This window comes from Triturus cristatus, chromosome 6 (genome assembly GCF_964204655.1).
Source record: "Triturus cristatus chromosome 6, aTriCri1.1, whole genome shotgun sequence".
Lineage (NCBI taxonomy): Eukaryota > Metazoa > Chordata > Amphibia > Caudata > Salamandridae > Triturus > Triturus cristatus.
The window spans coordinates 971,980,495-972,000,636 of record NC_140589.1 but is presented as its reverse complement, the minus strand read 5'-3'; the positions used below and the strand labels follow the sequence as shown (position 1 = coordinate 972,000,636).

The 20,142-nt window shown below is 45.3% G+C and overlaps 1 protein-coding gene across 4 annotated transcripts in view; it reads left to right on the top strand.

Moving 5' to 3' along the window:
- The window catches only part of TPD52L1 (TPD52 like 1), an 867,680-nt gene that overhangs the window by 742,857 nt on the left and 104,681 nt on the right, over positions 1–20,142 (top strand). For 3 of the 4 annotated variants that reach the window (XM_085611689.1, XM_085611688.1, XM_085611691.1), the window contains one exon: positions 10,239–10,277. The exons of the other annotated variant lie outside the window; for it this stretch is intronic. In XM_085611689.1, the coding sequence (XP_085467815.1) occupies positions 10,239–10,277 (39 nt within the window). The remainder of the gene's footprint in view (positions 1–10,238; positions 10,278–20,142) is intronic. 4 annotated transcript variants of the gene reach the window in all.

Here is a 20,142-nt window from a genome sequence, read left to right as displayed (position 1 = left end):
ATTATCTAAAGAAAAATCTTACTTGGTACAACCCCAGCAGGTCAATACGATCTACTAACTCTAGAACAATCAATGTCCGTAAAATTAGGAAATCAAACTGGCGGGGGCAGACGCTTCATCTACACCACAGCCCATCTCTGGAACAACCTGCTGGAACAGCTGAGATGCCATCCAACTTCCTGATTTTCAGAAAATACCTTAAAACCTGGCTGTTCTCCGTTCTGTAAATTGAGATGCAAAAAATAAAAGACAGTCTCCTTCGGCAGGATATGAATCTTTTAGTAGAGCTACGAAGATGCCATTGGCATTCGCACGCTTTAGAAAACATATCAATATCGAGATCAGTTTTTAAAAAACTTAGAAATTCATGGAAAAACCAAAGGTTACAGGGAAATTACAGTGAGACTTAGATTTCACTTGTACAAAACCAGTAAAATTCAGCAGTAGTAGTTACCTGAGATAACTATAATTTACGCCCCGCAATGCACTACTTATGACTTCACATTTTACATCACTCATGACATGCTCCATGACATCACTCATGACATCTCAAGTGACATCACTCATGACATCAACCACAGAAGCACTCACACACCCACTCACATCCCCACACAACCTCCTTATGTGTCCACTCACCCACCTACACAACCTACACAACCACTCAGATTCACAAACCCATTCAATGACTCACACCCACTCTCTCACTCACTCATACAGGCATTAACACAGCCAGATCCCCCACCCTTTCAACCACTTACATACCCACTAACTCACCCATACAGTTACTCACATACCCACTCACTCACCCATACAGTCACTCACACTAGCATTCACTCACCCATAGAGCCACTCACTCACTAACATAGCCACTCACACAACCACTCACTCACCCACGCAGCTACTCACACTAGCACTCACTTACCCATACAGCTACTCACACATCCATTCACTAATCCAGTTAACCACTTACATGACCATTTACACATACATACAAACAGTCACACACCCACTCACTCACCTATACAGTCACACAGACATTTGCCGTGCAAAACAGCAACTTGCACACACTCACTTACCAATACATCCATGCAAACAGCCACTAACATACCCATACAGCCACTAACACATCCACTCACCCACCCATAGAGCCACTCAGTCGCCCATACAGCCAATCACACTCATTCACCAATACCACTCACACAGTCACTCACATACTCATACAGCTACTCACACACCCCCTAATTCACCTATGCACCCACTCACACACATACAGCACTCAGACACCCACTCACACACTGAAACAGTCACACACCCACACAGATAACATATGTTAGAAACAGTACCACTCCTAACTAGTTTAGAACGAATATTAATTTAACTTATGAAGCAGCTTACTATATATCTTTAAGTCTCAGAAAAGTTTATGAAACATTTTCACTCAATGGATGATGTCATCAGTGATGCCATCAGTAATGTCACTGACCATGTCATGAATAATGAAATATGTGAGGTCATAAGCAGTGTATTGCGGGGCGTTAACCATAGTTACCTCAGGTAACAATAACTGCTGAATTTCACTGGTTTTGTATGAGTGAAATCTGAGCCTAACTATAACGTCTATGTAGTCTTTGTTTTTTTCACTGAATTTCTAAAAATTTTTCAAATTCTAATTCCTTCCTATAACGTCCCTGTAACCTTTGATTTTCAGTGTATATATATATATATATATATATATATATTACCCAGTGGTGTTTGCCGCTGGGTAGTTATAAGTCGGACTACATTTCTATAGTAAATCTATATTTTGGTTTGCATTTAAGTTTGGCGTCGTTTGACAATGCCACAACCCCTTTTAGTGGGTTTACAACAAACATACCACTCCTAGACCTGGTAGGGGATCCAAAAATAGAATCCCCGGCAATCCAATTTTTATAAAAATCGGCACCGCGGATCTGCGGAGGATCCGCTAATCCTGACGCATATTAAAACAAGCATTTGCAATACAATAGGTCTCACATTTGCGAGAGTTTAAGTTATTGCCATTGTAAATGACAACGCCTTTTATTTATATGTTTTGAAAACCTGCAAGCATGCGTAAACATGCACTTTGTACTTATAGTTGTTGCTTAAGAGAAGCAAGGCTGGCAGTAACTGTGCCTCTTTCACTGTCAGCCTTGCTTCTCTTCTGGGAGATGCTGCAGTTTGTGGTGAGAAAAACTAATGCTGAGATGGGAACACGCTGTAATAAATACAAACATTTAAATGCATTCTTTTTTCTTGAACCGTCTTAACATTTGCTTTTTCGTCTGCTTTGCTTGTGACCCCTGAGTATTTTGATTCACTCGCTGATTTTTTTAATTTTAGTTTCTGCCTTATGATAGAATAATATGATTTTTCTGGTACTGCACCTATCTCGATAAAATAAAAGTTATGATGTCAACGTTTTTCCACATGAAAAAGTTAAGCATGGTGAAAAAATCAAATTATTAAGCAAAGCAGCATACAATGATCAAAAATAAAAACACTACAACTGGATGAGCTTCTAAAAATGTTTTGCTCAGCGGTGTACTAAACAAACATTCCGACTCTTGATTAACCACAGCTCAGCACTCCATCTGCGTTTCCCTGACTCTGCTGTGAGGTAAGTTACGCTGGAGTCCTGTGAGCAATTGGAAGGGAGGGATAGGGGGAGAGCAGGGAGAGTGGTGTGGAGGAGCGGGTTGAAAATACAGGCCAGTGAAAGCAACACCGCTGCAGCACTCGTAAACGACTGCCAAACTGACCAACAGAGCTTATAGAAAGAGTTCAAACCTGCCTTTCTCCCCGGAGACCAGAGCTAGTCCACAGCTGGGGCAGCTGCATGGAGCAGGCACAGACAACAGTGCCCCCTGCTCTGAGGCAGACATCAGCATAACCCACCTTCTCCGTCCGCCTGGCTCTGCTGATCTGCAAGAGCCTGCTGACTGATTGGGAGGGGGCGGTAGTCGCCGGTAGAGCAGAAAAAGTGGGACGTAGGAGCCAGGAAATACATAACCAAGAAAGTGAAACCAGCGCAGCGCTCGTGAAACCGGCGCAGCACTGATAAAGTATGCTTTATTCACCAGTAACATGTGCAAAGGGTGCACTAGAATGGATGCCTGTTTGTATACCGGGGGAACCATAGAGTGCATACTGATACAGGAGCACTACAGTCGGTCCCTGCTTGAACCCCAGGGGCACTGTAAAGTGCACGCTCAATCCCCCCAAAATCACCCAGCTACACAGCGCTGAACCCTACGGCAATTGGGAACAGCTGTAGGGCAGCGTGCTGATCAAATAAAATGCACCATTGTGAAAAATGAAACACAGTGACAAGATTTACAGGCCTATTTTCACTTGCGCTCTAAATGAAAAGGCATAGGGAGCAGCTATGTCTAAGGAGAGCCTTCCCATGCCATGGTGCCGGAGCAAAAGAAACAAGTAAACTGTGGCGTTAAGAGGGGTGAGAGGAAGAATGCTATATTTAAATGAAAACAGCTAGGGCACTGAATCTGAACACAAACAGTAACAGAGCAGAAAACCAAGAAAAAAATAGCCAACCAGAGAACAGATAAAGAACCATAGCGGAATGAGACAGTACTAAGTCCCTGCTCTGTGGGGGGAACAGAAGAGAGAAAGGAGGGACAAAGAGGCAGGACTGACCACTAGCAAGCAAGGATTTTTAATGGACAATGACATAGACAAATGAAAAGCAATGGCAAGAAGGGGGATGAACTTGAAGCCCACACACTGATGTCAGCAGGTCTCACAGAGACAGCGCATGTGCTGTCTAGCTCGACCTAAAAACAAATGCGAAGGGGGATGGCAAATCATTATTTAATGGATGGTAGGCTTGCGGCCCCCCTTCATGAACCTTTATTAGGACCCCATCCCCTGAGGCCAGAATTTGATCAATGAGGAGGGGTTGAGTGACCCCATCCCTCAAGGCTTATATTTTAAAAAATGGGGAGGGAGACATGTGCCCCCTCCCCAAGCCTCAAAGAGGCCCTGGGGACCCCATCACCTGTGGTCGGTATTTTAACAAAGAGGAGGAGGGCACAAGCCTCTCTCTCCAAGTCACAATGTAATCCCAGGGACTCCTTCAACCGGAGCCGACTCAGGGATGATGACCTGTGAGCCCCTTCCACTGGGACACCATATTTTCCCTGCCCAAGCAGGGAAGTCTTTTTGTGCTTCCATCTGGTGGTAGCAGAAAGCTGATCTGTCAGATGAGAGCTCAAAACGTTCTACACTTTCTCTGCCGGGGGGAGCAATGCCGGAGCCTGATGCACCAGGATGTGTGCTGGCAGGGGAGCTGATGCGTCTGCAGGGACCTTGGGGCTCCCCCTAAAGCCCACAACCTTAAAAATGATGTGGGGTGCATCACGAGGGCATTGGAGCACTCTGGAAAAAATGTACAAAATTGTGCTCGCTACAGTGCTAGCAAGCCGCAGGCGGGGCCATGGGAGCCCTGGAACTTCCCCACTGCCTCCAACATAGAACATGTTATGGGGAGAACCCGGTTGGGCACTGGAGTATCCTAGTTGCAAAACAGTATTTTTTATAAGTGTTACCGGCTGTTGCGCAGCCTTTGGGGAGGCTTATGGGAGCTGGTGGAGAAGTGGGGGCCCTAGGGCTGCCCCCGTAACCCCAACAAAAATTAAACATGTGAGTGTCCTGGGTGGGCACAGGGACATTCTTAAAAAAAAAGAATATTAAATGAGGTGCAGGATGTGCACCACCCCACAGCAACTTTAAGAAAACAAAAACAGTAAGTCTCCTGGGTCATTAAATCCATGACACCCGAAAAGGTTACCATATTTTTTTTAAGCTCTCCTAACAGGAGCTCTATGTTCTTCAGCTGGAGTGCAGGACCCTCTTGCGGTTGTTTTTATGGCTGCATGTTGTAGGTTGAAACATTTTAAAAGAAAGAATCAAACATATGGTGATGCTTTTTTTTTTAATAGAAGTTTATCAAAATATTTTATGACAAACACCTGTATTAAACATTGCACTGTGTGAATTAACAAAATACATGTTTAATTATAATTATGAGTGATTTTTGGACAAAGACAGTAGGTCTGCTTTATATATGTTGATATGCTGACCCCTTCATAAAGCCTATTGGCTCACGTTTTTATATTTTGATGTTCTGATACTTTGACAAACTCAGTAGGTCTGCTTTACATAAAATGATACCCTTTTTATTGTAACATCACATAGTCAGCCATGCACGACTGGGGTTTGGCGGTAGGCCCTGTGACCGTCCCTCTTCTGCGCACGGGAATTGGGGGCAGGGTCTGGCATTCTGGGAATTTGCTGCCAGGCACCATAGTGAACCCTACACAATACACAGCCACATCATGCATGCTGGGGGGGCTGGCTGCCTGCATTGGGGCTGGCCGCAAGTTATAGTTACTTTAAGGCACAAATTATACAGACTAGAGACAAGTATAACTGGTGAATTTTAATGGTTTTGTTAACTTGAAACAGGATGTTTTAACTGGCATTTTCACCTGATTATAAGATCCCATTAAACTAATCTTTCTTAGTGAATATATATATGTATATAGATGTATATATATATCTCAATTATTGATGACATCACTGATGCCATCTCGAATGGCTTGATTGATTACTTTTTTGGAAAGTTTCATGTAGGTTCATTGAATGGTGCCAAAGGTATTAGGAAAACAAAAAGTGGTGGTGCTGGTGCACCAGGACATGGAAAGCCCCACAGACAGTCTAGGATTGCCACAGCAGCTAAATAAATACTGGGCCAACAATGGACAAGGTGTAGTGCTTTACAAATGGGAACATTGTGATTAATTTGCAGTCAATGCAGATACCTAACTGGATATGGTGCTTTGCAAACACATTAGAGGGTACCGGCTTGAAACTGGTCTAGCTGAGATTCTCATGATACGGAGCAAAATCTGGCCTGGTTGTGGTGCTTTACTTGTGGGGTAATTTTGACATGACGATGGTGTGGTACAATTTTTGACATTGTGAAAATTAACCCAATGATGCTGTTGCTTTATATATCGTGGCAATGTGGATATAGGTGGTATTATGGCCCTTTACGTTATTCAAGATTGTGAAAACTGCCATGGTTATTTTCTACAATACCAACTGTTGCATTGACAATGCAAATCATGGCATCATGAAACTGAGTGCAGATGGGTAACTCCACTGTGCGGGGACTAATCCTGCATGGTCATGCGCACAACCGAATAGGGTTTGCCTTCCTGTAGTGTTTTGGACATTTTGCAGTTTTTGGAGTAGGAAGAGTGGATCTCTAGGTAGAGTCAATTGATGTGGTTTTACAGGAAACAAGACAAGGGTAGCCCGCATTAATTTCAATCATTTCAAATGGGAAGTGCCATGATCAACTTTCCAATGAGGCATATTGCCCTCTTGCCAAAATATAAATATTGAAGTTCTTAATTAAAACTTCATGTTTGTCTGTCTGTTGAAGATGACAGATGCTGTCACTCACTACAGAGATGGCGATCAGTGTTAGTGTTTTCTTGTGTCTAATTAAATTGAAACAAAATGGGATAAATGGCATGAAGCACAGTCATGTGGCTGGCGTAAATTCGCTGGAGGCAGGATTAAAAAGTACTATGAATCTCCAGGTAAATCATTTCAAGCATTGAAAATGCGGGATTGCCGTGAATGTGTGCCTGCTGTAACTGCATATGATGAGTTTGTTGCAACTATTACAATTTTACCAATTGCTTATGAAAAGAAAATATTATGGTATAAATGAAGAATAAAGAAAAGATTTTTACTGGGGTTGGAATTGTGTGAATCAATGGACGTTTTAATAGGTTGTTTTTGATCCTTGCTTTTTCCTATGTCAATTGTTCATGTGTTTCTTTTCCTCCTCCTTTCTGACTTTTCTGCCTTTCTCTTTTGCCCGACCCGCAAAACTAGTGCGTCAGCCCACCACCTGAACAATTTAAACACATTTAGACTGGTTTCTAGTGCTCCAAGGTGCCACTGGTAGCATACTATGTAGAGTCCTTACATAGGGTGAGCAGACATCCAGATTTCCCATTCAGGCCGAGTTTCCAGACAACTGTCGGTGTCCTGATGCTTTTGTCCATATTAAAAAACATGTCTCGGTTTTTTAAACGAAGGTTAAGTTATCTTGCAAAGCAGAATTTAAAGATGGCTTTTATTCCCAACTGGTGCCTCTAACGTCTAACACAGGGGTACTCACAAACTTTCTCTTGGGGGCCAAATTTACAGTGTGGTTTGTGGCTGAGGGCCGCACCTTGGGGGCGGGGTCATTGGGGGAGGGGGCGGGGCTAGAGCAACAAAAAAACCTGTGACCATGAGGTGGAACACAGGTCCCTGCAGCGGACGCCTTCGTCCACTGAGCCACCTGACCCGGCATACACATATCTCTCTCTCTCCCTCTCTCTATCTCCCTCCCTCCCTCCTCCGTCTTCCTCCCTCCTCCATCTCCCTCCCTCCTCCGTTTCCCTCCGTCCTCCGTCTCCCTCCCTCCTCTGTCTCCCTCCCTCTCCCTCCGTCTCCCTCCCTCTCCCTCCGTCTCCCTCCCTCTCCCTCCATCTCCCTCCCTCCTCCATCTCCCTCCCTCCTCCGTCTCCCTCCCTCCTCCGTCTCACTCCCTCTCTCTCTCTCCCTCCCTCCCTCCCTCTCTGTCTCTCTCCCTCCCTCTCTGTCTCTCTCCCTCCCTCTCTGTCTCTCTCCCTCCCTCTCCGTCTCCCTCTGTCTCCCCCTCTCTGTCTCCCCCTCTGTCTATCCCCCCTCTGTCTCCCTCCCCCTCTGTCTCCCTCCCTCCCTGTCTCCCTCCCTCTCTCTCCCCCTCTCTCTCTCCCTCTCTCCCTCTACCTCCCTCTCCATCTCCCTCTGTCTCCCCCTCTCTGTCTCCCCCTCTTTGTCTCCTCCCCTGTCTCCCTCCCTCCCTGTCTCCCTCCCTGTCTCCCTCCCTCTCCGTCCCTCTCTCTCCCTCTCTCTCCCTCTCTCTCCCTCCCTCTCAGTCTCCCTCCCTCTCAGTCTCCCTCCCTCTCAGTCTCCCTCCCTCTCAGTCTCCCTCCCTCTCAGTCTCCCTCCCTCTCCCTCCATCTCCCTCCCTCCTCCATCTCCCTCCCTCCTCCGTCTCCCTCCCTCTCTCTCTCTCCCTCCCTCTCTGTCTCTCTCCCTCCCTCTCTGTCTCTCTCCCTCCCTCTCTGTCTCTCTCCCTCCCTCTCCGTCTCCCTCTGTCTCCCCCTCTATGTCTCCCCCTCTGTCTATCCCCCCTCTGTCTCCCTCCCCCTCTGTCTCCCTCCCTCTCTGTCTCCCTCCCTCTCTCTCCCCCTCTCTCTCTCCCTCTCTCCCTCTCCCTCCCTCTCCGTCTCCCTCTGTCTCCCCCTCTCTGTCTCCCCCTCTTTGTCTCCCCCCCTGTCTCCCTCCCTCCCTGTCTCCCTCCCTCTCTCTCCGTCCCTCTCTCTCCCTCTCTCTCTCTCCCTCTCTCCCCCTATCTCTCCCTCCCTCTCAGTCTCCCTCCCTCTGTCTCCCTCCCTCTGTCTCCCTCCCTCTCAGTCTCCCTCCCTCTCCGTCTCCCTCCCTCTCCGTCTCCCTCCCTCTCCCCGTCTCCCTCTCTCTCCCCGTCTCCCTCCCTCTCTCTCTCCGTCTCCCTCTCTCTCTGTCGCCCTCCCTCTCCATCTCCCTCTCCGTCTCCCTCTCCGCCTCTCTGTCTGTCTCTGTCTCTATCTGTCTGTCCCTGTCTCTGCCTATCTATCTCTGTATGTCCCTGTCTCTGTTAGTCTCTATCTCTATCTGTCTATGTCTGTTTTTGTCTCTCCCTACTGCCCTCTGTCATCCTCTGTCCCCTTACCCGACTCTCACACCCTGCTGTTCTCTTGTCATTCTTTGTCACCTCTCCCGCCCCCCCCCCCCCCCCCCGGACTCCCCTTCCCTCCGCTTGTGTGGCAGCTGAGGCAGCTTCCCTTCCATGGCACACACACAGCCCCACCCGAGTACTTCACAGGTCTTTAAGAGACCATTTGCATGATAACGAGGCTTTGTTGTATTTCACCTCTTAGCGCCCCAGCAGCTCCACTCGGACTATTGCTTGAATCGCCCGGCCCCCACAGAGCAGAGACTGTTTGCTGACGCTGTTTAAAAAAACATAAAACACCGGTACGATGTCTGCAAGGTCCACGGGCCGCCAAGAAAGGCTTGCCTGGCTGCTGGCGGCCCGCGGGCCGTACTATGAGTACCCCTGGTCTAAAACAACTTAAGTATTTGATATTTTTCTCTGAGGCAGTGCAGGAAGTCAGATACATGCCACAGCAAAGGGGAGGCAGAGTGTGGCGGCTGAGGAGGCTAGTGGGCACAGGGTGGAGGTCCTGCTATAGCTAATGTTGTGTATAATGTGAGTGGGTAGATAGATGGCTAGATAGATAGATAGATAGATAGATAGATAGATAGATAGATAGATAGATAGATAGATAGATAGATAGATGATAGATAGATAGATAGATAGATAGATAGATAGATAGATAGATAGATAGATAGATAGATAGATAGATAGATAGATAGATAGATAGATAGATGTTAACCCTTAGTCCTACTTCTGTGTTTGGCCAATCATGCTTTTTGATTCTCAAAATCAGGTCACTCTACCTTACAGCACAAGGTGATTCCTGTCCAACAAACTGCATCTCGGAGCCTAATACCATTCTGCCCAAACAGTAATTGACAGGAGTATATTTCAAAACATTGGAGCCCCAGCTGAATGTTGGTAGGGGCACAAGACACACCTGCACCTGTCCGATATTCATAGCCCTTGGGTTGAATGAGGCCCCCTGCGACAATGTGAGAAGCTCAAAACACAGATTTTACCAACAATGGCAACAGAGAAAATCGCTGCCTATTAATGGCAGGGGTGTGATTTGGGGGGTGAATTGATTTCCCTGGGCAGACTGGGAGATATCCATCAATTTTCTCAAAGCACACGAACTTTCAATCTACATAATCTTCATCTAGATTCGTTCAACTGGAATTAAATAATGAAGTTTGAAGGTGAGTAACAGAGCCCGCTTCTTTGATCACCTCATGAATTGTCACATGCGCTGTGCAACCAATGTAGCTCCTTTCCTCGATTTCATGTGCCTTTCTTTTGCTGCTTTGGATGGTTTGATATTCATTGCTTTCTCTCTTTCTCTCTCTCTGCTTCTTTTTACCCTGCTTACATACGGAAGGTATTCCATCCGCCATTCCATGAGCATGCCGGCTATGAGGTAATGACAATGCTACCCTGATTCCTGATATTCACAAAACCGAAACACGCATTTATTTCAGGATGTTGGCTGGACTCTCGTGTTTATTCCATAACTGAGAAAATGCTAATGTGAAGAAAAAGCTTTAAATAGATTGAATGCATGCCCCCTTCCTATTTTTCTCTTTAGTGGTCACCTGTATTAACGTTTCGCTATGGGGAATTCGTAAGATTAAGCAATTTTATAAATCCACCCTCTGCATAATAAAACAAAAATAGAAACTGAATAAAAGGGTTCCACTGGTGCTGGAGAGCGCGCGCTCAGCGGAGATGTGTAATTTGACAGGTCAGCTCCGCCCACTTGTAATTAGAGCGGAGCCTTTCTCGGAATTCACATTAAACTGGCTTTTGCTTTTTTCTTTGTATCGCTCGCTTTTATTTTTCTAGCACAGCCACCCATTTTTTTCCCACACCTGAATTTATTTCATTAATAAATGTATGCAAGCGGTGGAGGATGCGCTTAATCTCTAATTGAGCGGAAGAAAAACAGTCATCGGCTGTTTCGAAGTGACGCAAGTAGACACTTGATAGGATTGCTGGCAAGCGGCCCGGTTTACCGACGCTGAGGGTCCAATCGGCGTGGGGGCAGGCGGGTGGGCTGCCTTCCGCCATCCTACCGTACCCTAATGCGGAAATAAATGTTTAGTATCCTTCACACTGTCCTTCTTTGGAAAGATAAAATGTCGACCTACAGCTTTCTGGGGCACATGCCACCAATTGCTGGAAACTGGCGCAGGGTCGTTGACCCCCAAAACCAGCGTCAAGGCAATTGACATATTCATCAGAATCAGTCTGTTCAGGAAGAAAGGCAACCAGATTGCACTTCTGTGAAATTCTCAAATGTCCCCGAAATTACTTGATTGTAGGGAATGCTGGCGTTGGCATATTGTTTTTTTTTTAACCGGTTGCATCCGTTTTGGCCTGGCGAGAAATGAATTGAGCAAAATCACGCGTGACGCAAACAACATCAGCTTGTGCTCAGTTCATTTGTGTTCTTTTCATACTGCCACAATAGAATAGAATAGAATAGAATAGAATCTTTATTGCTCAGTTAATTAAAACCATTGCAATTATTGACATATAAAAACCATGAGTTAAATACAATTGAGGATTAAAAGAGAAAATGACAAATATATATTTACAACAAGATTAGCTTCAAATAAAAACAAAAAGGGTAATTATGATGATTTCTGTGAAAAGGAAAGTCAGTTTGTTTTGCGCCTGAGTATTGTCCAAGTTATGGTATTTATTGCTGGGCCTGTTGGATCATGGGGCTCCCCTGCAGTGTTATTGTGTCCTGTTTTTACCATTCGGATATCGGCCATTACCCATATCAAGCAAATGTTTCTTTATCAATTTTGGGTTTCACTTCGTTAGTATGCGTCGGCCTGTTTTCGTCCTCTGTCATTCTTGTTTCTTAACTGCTTTGTCCAAGAATTTGACGACGTGGCTTGCTAATTGAATATTCGCTCCGTCCAAGCAGGCCTTTACTGCCTGCCGGCGTGTTCTTATGCCCAGCCTGTTGAAATGCTTTTTTAGGAGGGATCTACGCTCTGCGTCCAGACCTTTACAAGTGCATAGTAGGTGGAGGATGTCTTCCTTTGAGTTCCCACAAACTCGGCAGTTGATAGTTTCTTTAGGTCTTAACCATGGGGGAAGATGGTTTTGCACTAGCAGTTGGCCCAGCCGTAGACGTAGGAACTTCTCCTTTGTACGCCTAGTAAACCCGACTCCTAGGTAGCTTTGGCAGTGGCTGGTTGTGTAGCTTTGAATGACTGTCCAGCCATGGGCCCGGGTTGCTAGGCTTGCTTTGTCCTCGATTAACGACAAGGATCTAACTGATTTGTTGACCAATTGTTTAAAGATGTTATGAGATACGCTGCTCATCCAGGCTTCTTGAAGACACAAAGAATTTAAGGAGTGGTTAAGATGTAACGCGGCCGCGCTCTTGCTCTTGCTTTCCATCTCTTTCCATAGGTGGTGATTTAGGGTTGTAGGTTCCCCTCTCTTTATTTTGTGACAACTTTTGGCATAGGCACCCATTCGCTCTAGAGTTTGGTTTCTCAGGCCAAATTCCAGCCTAATTTGTGCCTGGGAGGTGTAGTTGGGCAGACTGAAGATTATTCTCATTGCCTTCGCTATTGTGCTATTCAATTGCTGGGCGTCCCTTCCTCGGAGGCATTCGCTACCGTAGGTCAGGGCCGATGTTAGTTTTGCCTGTAGCACTTGAAGCAGAGGTGTAAAGCTTCGGCCAACTGCTTTTGTTTTGAGGTTCCTTAGTGCAATCCCTACGCTAGTGCCCCTCCGTTTTATTGTTTCCTTTTGCTGGTTGAATGAGCCCTTTCTATCAAAGATTACCCCCAGGTACCTATACTCCTCTACAGTCTCCAGTATGGATCCTCCCATGTGCCAGTGAAATCCTGCTGATGACCTTATTGCGTTAATCCTCATTGTTTTGGTTTTTGAAAGATTGATGGTGAGGTTATTGTCTATCGAGTACTTAAACGTGGTGCTGATCAGATGTTGTAGCCCTATCGGTGTTCTGCTTATTAGGGCAATGTCGTCAGCATACATTAAGTTGGAGATAGTGAGGCCTCCTAGGCTAGGGGCATGAGAGTTAGTTTCGTCCAGCAGTTGTGCCAGGTCGGACATAAAAATGTTGAAGAGTGTTGGAGCTAGGACACAGCCTTGTTTTAAACCTTTCGTGGTCGTTATTTTTCTTGAAAGGAAATCTCCTGGCCCTAGCTTGACTTGGACCCATGTGTCCGTGTGAAGTAGGATCAGCTGTGTAAGAAGGCCTGATGGGATGTTCTTTTTTTTCAGTTTTTCCCATAGTAGGTTTCTGTTGACTGTGTCAAATGCTGAGGTGAAGTCAATGAAGCATACATACAGGGGGAGGTTAGCTGCCTTTGTAGCGTCAATGAGGAGCGAGAGAGCTAACATGTTTGATGTTGTACCCATTTGTTTACGGAATCCTGTTTGGGTTATAGGAATAACTGCATTTTCTTCTGTCCAGTCCTGAAGCTCCTCTAATAGGAGACCGGCGTAATATTTGGCTTCGTTGTCAATTAGGGCTATTAATCTATAGTTTTTTGGATCCTTTACATTGCCCTTCTTATGTATTGGTGCTATTATCGAGCCTTTCCATGACGCTGGGATAGTTGCAGTGTCTGTTATCTGCTTGAAGAGGGGCACTAGGGCTGCTGCCCAATAGTCCGGATTTTGTTTGTACAATATTGGGGGAATCCCATTAGGGCCTGGCGCCCCCTCCGCTTTCCCCATCGCAATCCTGCTTATTATTTGTTTTTCCGTAGGGTCAAATGCATTCCTACCCAGTTGTAACGTCCATGTTGGGCTATTTTTGATCTTATCCATTCGCCTGGTGGTTGGGGGCTGTGACGCTGTGTTGAAATGTGCCTGGAGATGATTGGCCCAGGCTTCCTCGGATACATAGGAGTCAATGGTCGGAGTCCTGGGGTTCTGGAGTGAATTAACTGTTTTCCAGAATCTTCCGCTTGTGTTGGTTCCTTTAGCATCGTGTAGAAGTCTTGCCCACATTTCTTCCTCTTCTTCCCTTTTACCCTGCCAAATAATTCTCTTTTTTTCCTGTTTTAAGTTTTGCATCTCCAATTGGATTAATGGGTCCGGTCCGTCGCGATGTAGTTTACGCAGCAATTTATTGATGTTACTTTTCAGGAGCTTTATCTTGATGTTTTGATTTGAGGCCTTGTCGCGGTTGCCAGTTAAGTCAGTTCTCTCTCCTTGACTTTTATAGCTTTGATGCCGTGTCTTAGATTTCCTTGTGTGGGCCTGTCCCAGGCTACTCGTGAAATGTTCCCAAGCGTTTAGGTACTCAGTGTTATTTGTGATGCACTTTTCCCACCGGCTTTTTGCGTCAGTTGTAAGGCCTGCCAGGTTTGACGTGTTGCATTTAATTCTTTTTTGTACCAACTGCAGTGAACAATCCATGTTTATCACTGGTCTGGCTTGCACCACACCCAGGAAGTTGAGACCAAATTCTTGGGGCTGATGGTCGCTAGCAGACATTGTGCCAATTCGGAAATCCGTGATTTTTGCGAAGAGGTGCAAGGATACAAATGTGAAGTCTATAGAGGAGCTGACTGTTGAATTATGAAAGGTAGCTGACGGGGGGTTATCATTTGCAAAGCGGCCATTTAGTGCTGCCAGATTAAGATGTTCTAAGTCCTTGGTGCTTGAGCTTGACAACCGGTTTTGGTTAGCCCATTTGCTTGTTGCTTGTTGTGGGATTTCCCATGCAAGGAACAGTTCTTCTAACGATGTGTCCCTTGTTTGAGGCCCTCCTAGAAACATATTGAAGTCCCCTGTAACTATGAGGCTTGTGTTCGCTGTCTCTATCAATGTTTTTGAGATCTCTTCTACCAGGATGGACATTCCTGTTTTTTTTCCCCGGGGATGTAGATATACATTCGTCAACCTTAGATTTTGTTTTGAACCTTTTCCCCTCACTTCTAGTTCTATTGTGAGGATGCAGTTGTTGCCTGTCTGTTTCGCATTTGTGTACTTTGATTCGTTAAAGGTCGTTATTGCGGTGTATATTGTAAGACCACCCTTTGGATGGCCGTATTTCGTGATTCTAATCGCTGGGAGGTGATATGTGTTAAAGCCTTGGATATGAAATGGTTGTTCTAGCCAGGTCTCCTGTAAGGCTATTACATCAAATGTTTGAAGATAGGAAAGTAACTGGAGGTCGTCTCTTTTATTTCCTAAGCCATTAATATTCCTAGAACATATTCTTAGTTGTTGCTGTATGACTGGATTTTGTTGAGTGTTTTGTCAAGACTTTCCGGACCTTGTGTTTATTGTCCTTGCTATCCAGTTCCAGTCAGTTTGGTCAATTGGGCGTTGCTCTTGCCTGTTTGTCCTGGACGGTGAGTGGCTTCTAGCCCCCTTTAGGACGCTTTCAGTTTTACCTTGTGGTAGCTTGCTTGTTGGCTCGTGGATTTGTCTCTCTTTATGTACCTGGCGTAGTGGTTCGGGGTAACCTGTTATTCCCATTATTTTTAAGCGAATCCCCCAAGTTAGAAAGGTTGACTCAAATTCCATAATTCTCTTCATGTTTCATTCCTTAGCCATGTTGTTTTTGTAATCTCCAAATTTGACAAGTGGTAGTTATGGATAAATTCCACTGCCGCTAGGTCTTTTGTGCTGATGTCAGTCAGGTTGCTAATAGTAGATAATAAGAGTAAGATATTGCCTCGGTTGAGGATGTCCCCGCTCCCTCTTGAGTTGTAGTCTGGAATGAACAGTATTGTGCTACTATCGGTTTCCGCCTGGATGGACTCCCGTTGGTTGTCGTCTTTTGGGCCCTTACCCCTATATGGGATTTCGTTTATTATGACAGGTTTTAGGTCCTCCCTCTGCCCTTCCCAGATTGTCATGTTGGCCTTGACTCTGGTGTCTTCTTTTGGGGGCGGGCTTTTACTTCTGTCTGCCATTAATCCCTCCCTTAAGATTGTGAGGGTGTGGTTTTTAATTTGTGGAGGCTCTTCCGCCTTCCTAGCCGGTGGGATTGTTGTGATTGTGGACAAGTTTGCTGTGTCTTCTACTTCTTCTTCTTCTGGGGCTTCTGCTGCTGCAGCTTCCGGGAAGGTGGTTGCCCTGTGGAAAAAAGTTTGTATGTTAAACATCTTCTTTCTTCCTTTCCTTTTTTGTTTTCGTAATCTTTTGTTTACTGCCTTGGGTTCTTCCTTACTTGCCTTTCCCATAGCGTCATTAAGGGCAGTTGTCGCTGTGTCAGGATGAGGCCCTTGTGTGTGTTTGAGTTGTGTATCTGTTTGTGGCAGGACTTCGCTCCTTTGGATGGCAGGTGGCTGCCTTAAGGTTTTCCCTAGGGTCTCCGCATAGGTATCGTTGGTCGGTTTGTTAACTTCTAGGCCGGTTCGACTATTTGGCTCAGTTTGTCCTTTTTGGCTGTTTTGTGTAGTAGATAAGTTCTGTATTTTTGTAGTAACTGGGTGTTCGCTGGGTAGTTTTAATTGTTGTATTTGACCTTCTTTCCCAGATCCTGGGTTGTTGTAGGTTGAATTTTTCGTTTTTTGTTTTAGGTCTGCTAGGATGTCTCCCAGGAGTTGAGGGAGGGTAGTGAGTTTGTCTACTATTGTGTAGCATGCGCAGCTCGGCTGCTCTATTTTTGTTTCCGCTTGGACCCTCTTTATCATGCAGTTCATGTCTGCCAGCTTGTTATCAATTTTGGCTACGTGAATAGCCAAAAAGTTCAGGAGGGATAGTTGGATGTCCATTTTTTCCGAGTGATACTGCATTGCCTTTATGGATAATTGGAGTGTGTTTAGCAAGGATGACCATAGTACATCTGCGCTTTTTGGGAGGTCTTCTGTTGGCGGCGTCCTCTCGGAGTCATCAGTTGGTCGGATCTTCTCAGGGTCTTGCTTTCTTTCTGGATTGCTGACGTCGAGCTGTATGGCAGAGGGTGAATATGATGCTACCAGCCTCTCCCATTCTTCTGTTGTTAGCTGAGCATACTCTTCCATGTTAGAGGATGCAGATTGGGTAGGGACCTGGCTTGTGTTAGAGCTTCTGTTTTTTTCCAACGGATCAATTGCTTCTAATGGCTCCCTTGCCTGTGTTTTCTCTGGTTTGCTTGCCCATCCCGCCCCATTGGTTAAAATGTTTACCGTGTCCTCGTTTGCTGCAGTTTCTACACCTTTCAGCTTTAGTTCTGTCTCTCTGTCCCGCCCCATGTCGGAATTATCTCTATCTGGCTGAGTCACCAGAATGTAGTGCTGATCCCGAGGTGGGACCTTTACAGTCCTCATAGTACAGCTGATGCTCCCTGTGGTGGGTTCTGCTTTGTTTTTTTTCGCAGACTTATTAAGGGGCTCTGGAGGTAGCTCTGGGGATGGCTCAGTTAGAGTTTTCTGCTCGATGGGTCCTAATGAATCTATTTTTCTTGCGGGGTTTTGCTCGTCACAGCTGTTCGATATCCCTGTTGCTGGATCTTGGGGCTGTGCTATCACCTGGGTTACAATGTTTGGCTCCAGGGGAAGACCCCTTTTGGTGGTGGGATCTGTGTTTGTGGTATTGTACCCACTGTTGTAGTGGTTATTTGTGTTTTCAATTTGTGTGCTCCTGTCCTCTGGTATGTAAGAAACCCACATTTTTGTGCCGTGCTTCTCTTTGATGCCTTCACGGTGATTGGTTTGCGTGCCCCCTTGTGGTACCATTGGCGAGGGCAGCCCCTTCAGGTTGCTGTTTGTGGAGCTTAGATAAGAGCCGGGCTCTTTCAGAAATGAGAAAAAGGAGTAAATTTTAGGTTGAGCGCTCTTTCTCTCCGTTTTGCTGTTGTTGAGGGCTGTTCTTTCTGTAATTTCTCTGATTTCTGTGATTTCTGTAATTTCTGGCGTTAGATCTAACAACACGGCATTTTCTTGTTCTGTCAACGCGGTGACTGTGTCTGTATTGGTGTTACATTTCCGCTTGTTGGCCCTGCGTCGTTTGGCAGGAACATTGTCATTTTCAGTTGCTTTCCTAATTTTGCCTGACCTCATTGTGTGCTTGGTCTGGCACAAGCTCCTGAAGGTCCTTTTTTTATTTTTTTTTATTTTGGGCTTCTATGTGCCGCCAACTAAATCAGGATTCTTGTGTTCCTTTGGCGTAGAGGATTGTTGATGGATTGGCGGGAACCTTCTATCTTATCAAGGATTCCTTTGTCTAGCTTTGTCTAGCTTTTATTGTTTTTTTTTTTTATAGTTGTTGGTTGTATTGTATTGCTGTTGTTTTCTATGACTCACTATAACTCACTAACCAGGAGGGTTTTAAATTTGGTCGGTGAGTACTTGAGTTGTTGAAGGTTTTTCTTTTTTTTTTTGAACGAAACTGTGAGAGAAAACTGAGACTGGGGCAGAAATTAAAGTAATGGAAGTAGTTTTCTTGAGTTATACTCCGATTTCCCTCCTACTGCCACAATAGGATTTTTACCCAAATTCTCAAATATGCAACTTGGCATTATCTCATGCATTTCACATAAAAATTGGGAAATGCAAGACATTATTTTATATTACGCCCGAATAAATGAAATTTGTCCCTGGCCCTAGAAGAGGCCTGGCGAACATGGCGGTTGTCACATTGTCTGAGGCAAGTAGGAGTGTTTTTACCTCAATCAGTTTAATCGAGACAAATAATCTGCTGCGTTGTTTTTCATAGGCCTCACATTAAACATCACATTACCTCCTTGTCCGTCTTCCCGTCCCATTCCTTAACAGTGAGCAGCTTGTCTGCTCCCCAGAAAACCTATACCCAGCAGAGTTTTAACACTTCCCCCAATATGGCGCCACTTACCAGGTTAGCATAAAGGGGTAAGTGCGTCACAAAACATCCTGAGAATACCAAAGAAACCCAGAACACAAAAACAGTCGCCTGAAAATAAAAAACAGGGAGGGAGAAAGGGCTCAGGAATGGAATGGGAAGACCAGGACTAGGAGTAATGAAGATTACTGCTGAGTAATCGGGCACTGCTACTCATACAGGCAAGATTCAGCTCTTTATGCAGCCTCAAGATAAATGGGCACTGGGCCCTCTGGTTATGGATAGTACATACTACTGAAAGTCTTTGCCATCAAAAGACAACCTGTTGTACTACCCAAGGGTACCCCATGTCACGAGTGAAGTCAAAATGGGTAACAGTACAAAAACACTGATCGTGGTTAGATCAGGTGGCACTGTTTTCTAAAGCTAAAATTCAATTTGCCATTTAAGCCAAATATTTAGCAAAACCTACGCTTCTAGTTCTGTCCGTGTACAGAATCAGTTCAGCCTTGGAGCGGGCCAGGATGGCAGTAAAGGCAAACACAACTGCACATCTTCTTTCACCTCACAGGTTAGCCTTGTGTGGTGGCAGCTCCGACCCTTGGTTTTTCGGTAGTGGAAGCAAAGTGACGCTCCTCAGTTCTAGTTTTTACACTTTTTTTCAACTCAACAAGGCTTGTTTGGGGATATTAATTTCTAATATCACAGCATTTTGTCCCCATTTTTCCTGACTCTATAAGTTATCTGCCTGCCATTCCCTTAAAATTACAACGACCCTGTGCTGGTACTTTTTCCAAAAGGTGACAGCGCCTTAGCTATGTTTTTGAAAAATGCACACCCCACGCGAATGATGCACTGAACTCAAATCCAGTTGTCCTACCAAAATCTGCAATGCAATATGTCGATTCTAGTGCATGTCCGAAAATTGAATTACTGTACTTAGCCCAAGGCCGTGACCTAGTCAATCAGAAATATTGGTCCTGACCTTCTGCCTTATTCTTTTCCTCGAGCCCTCCCATTGAGGTGGACAGGCTTGAATATCTACAGGTTTATGTCATACTATAGAATATCTGTAGATTTATCCCATACTATAGAATATCTGCAGGTTTACCACTCCTTGGGGTCATCTCTACCCAATGACAACATATTGTAGAGGTAGTGGACTGTGTTCTCTGATCTCTCCATTACTTTCATCGTCTAGTCTAAAGAAACAACTGAACGTTTCAAAATGTATACAAGACACACAGCAGCCAGTGAGAATGCATTGTCAAAGAAAAATCGATTCCTCATTCATCAACCTGTGAACACAGAAATCCTGAGGTTGTTTTGGGTGTAACTTAAACACTGACACTATGGACCTGATTACGAGTTTAGCGGGACCGCACAGCTGCCACACCTGTGTGCACACCGCCCAAGAGATTATGACCTTTTCAGTCACTGGCAGGCGGTTCTTTGGCGTTCCAACAGCGGTGCCTTTGAAATAGGCACCTCAGTGGGAACGTCAAAGGCAGTACCTGCAAGGC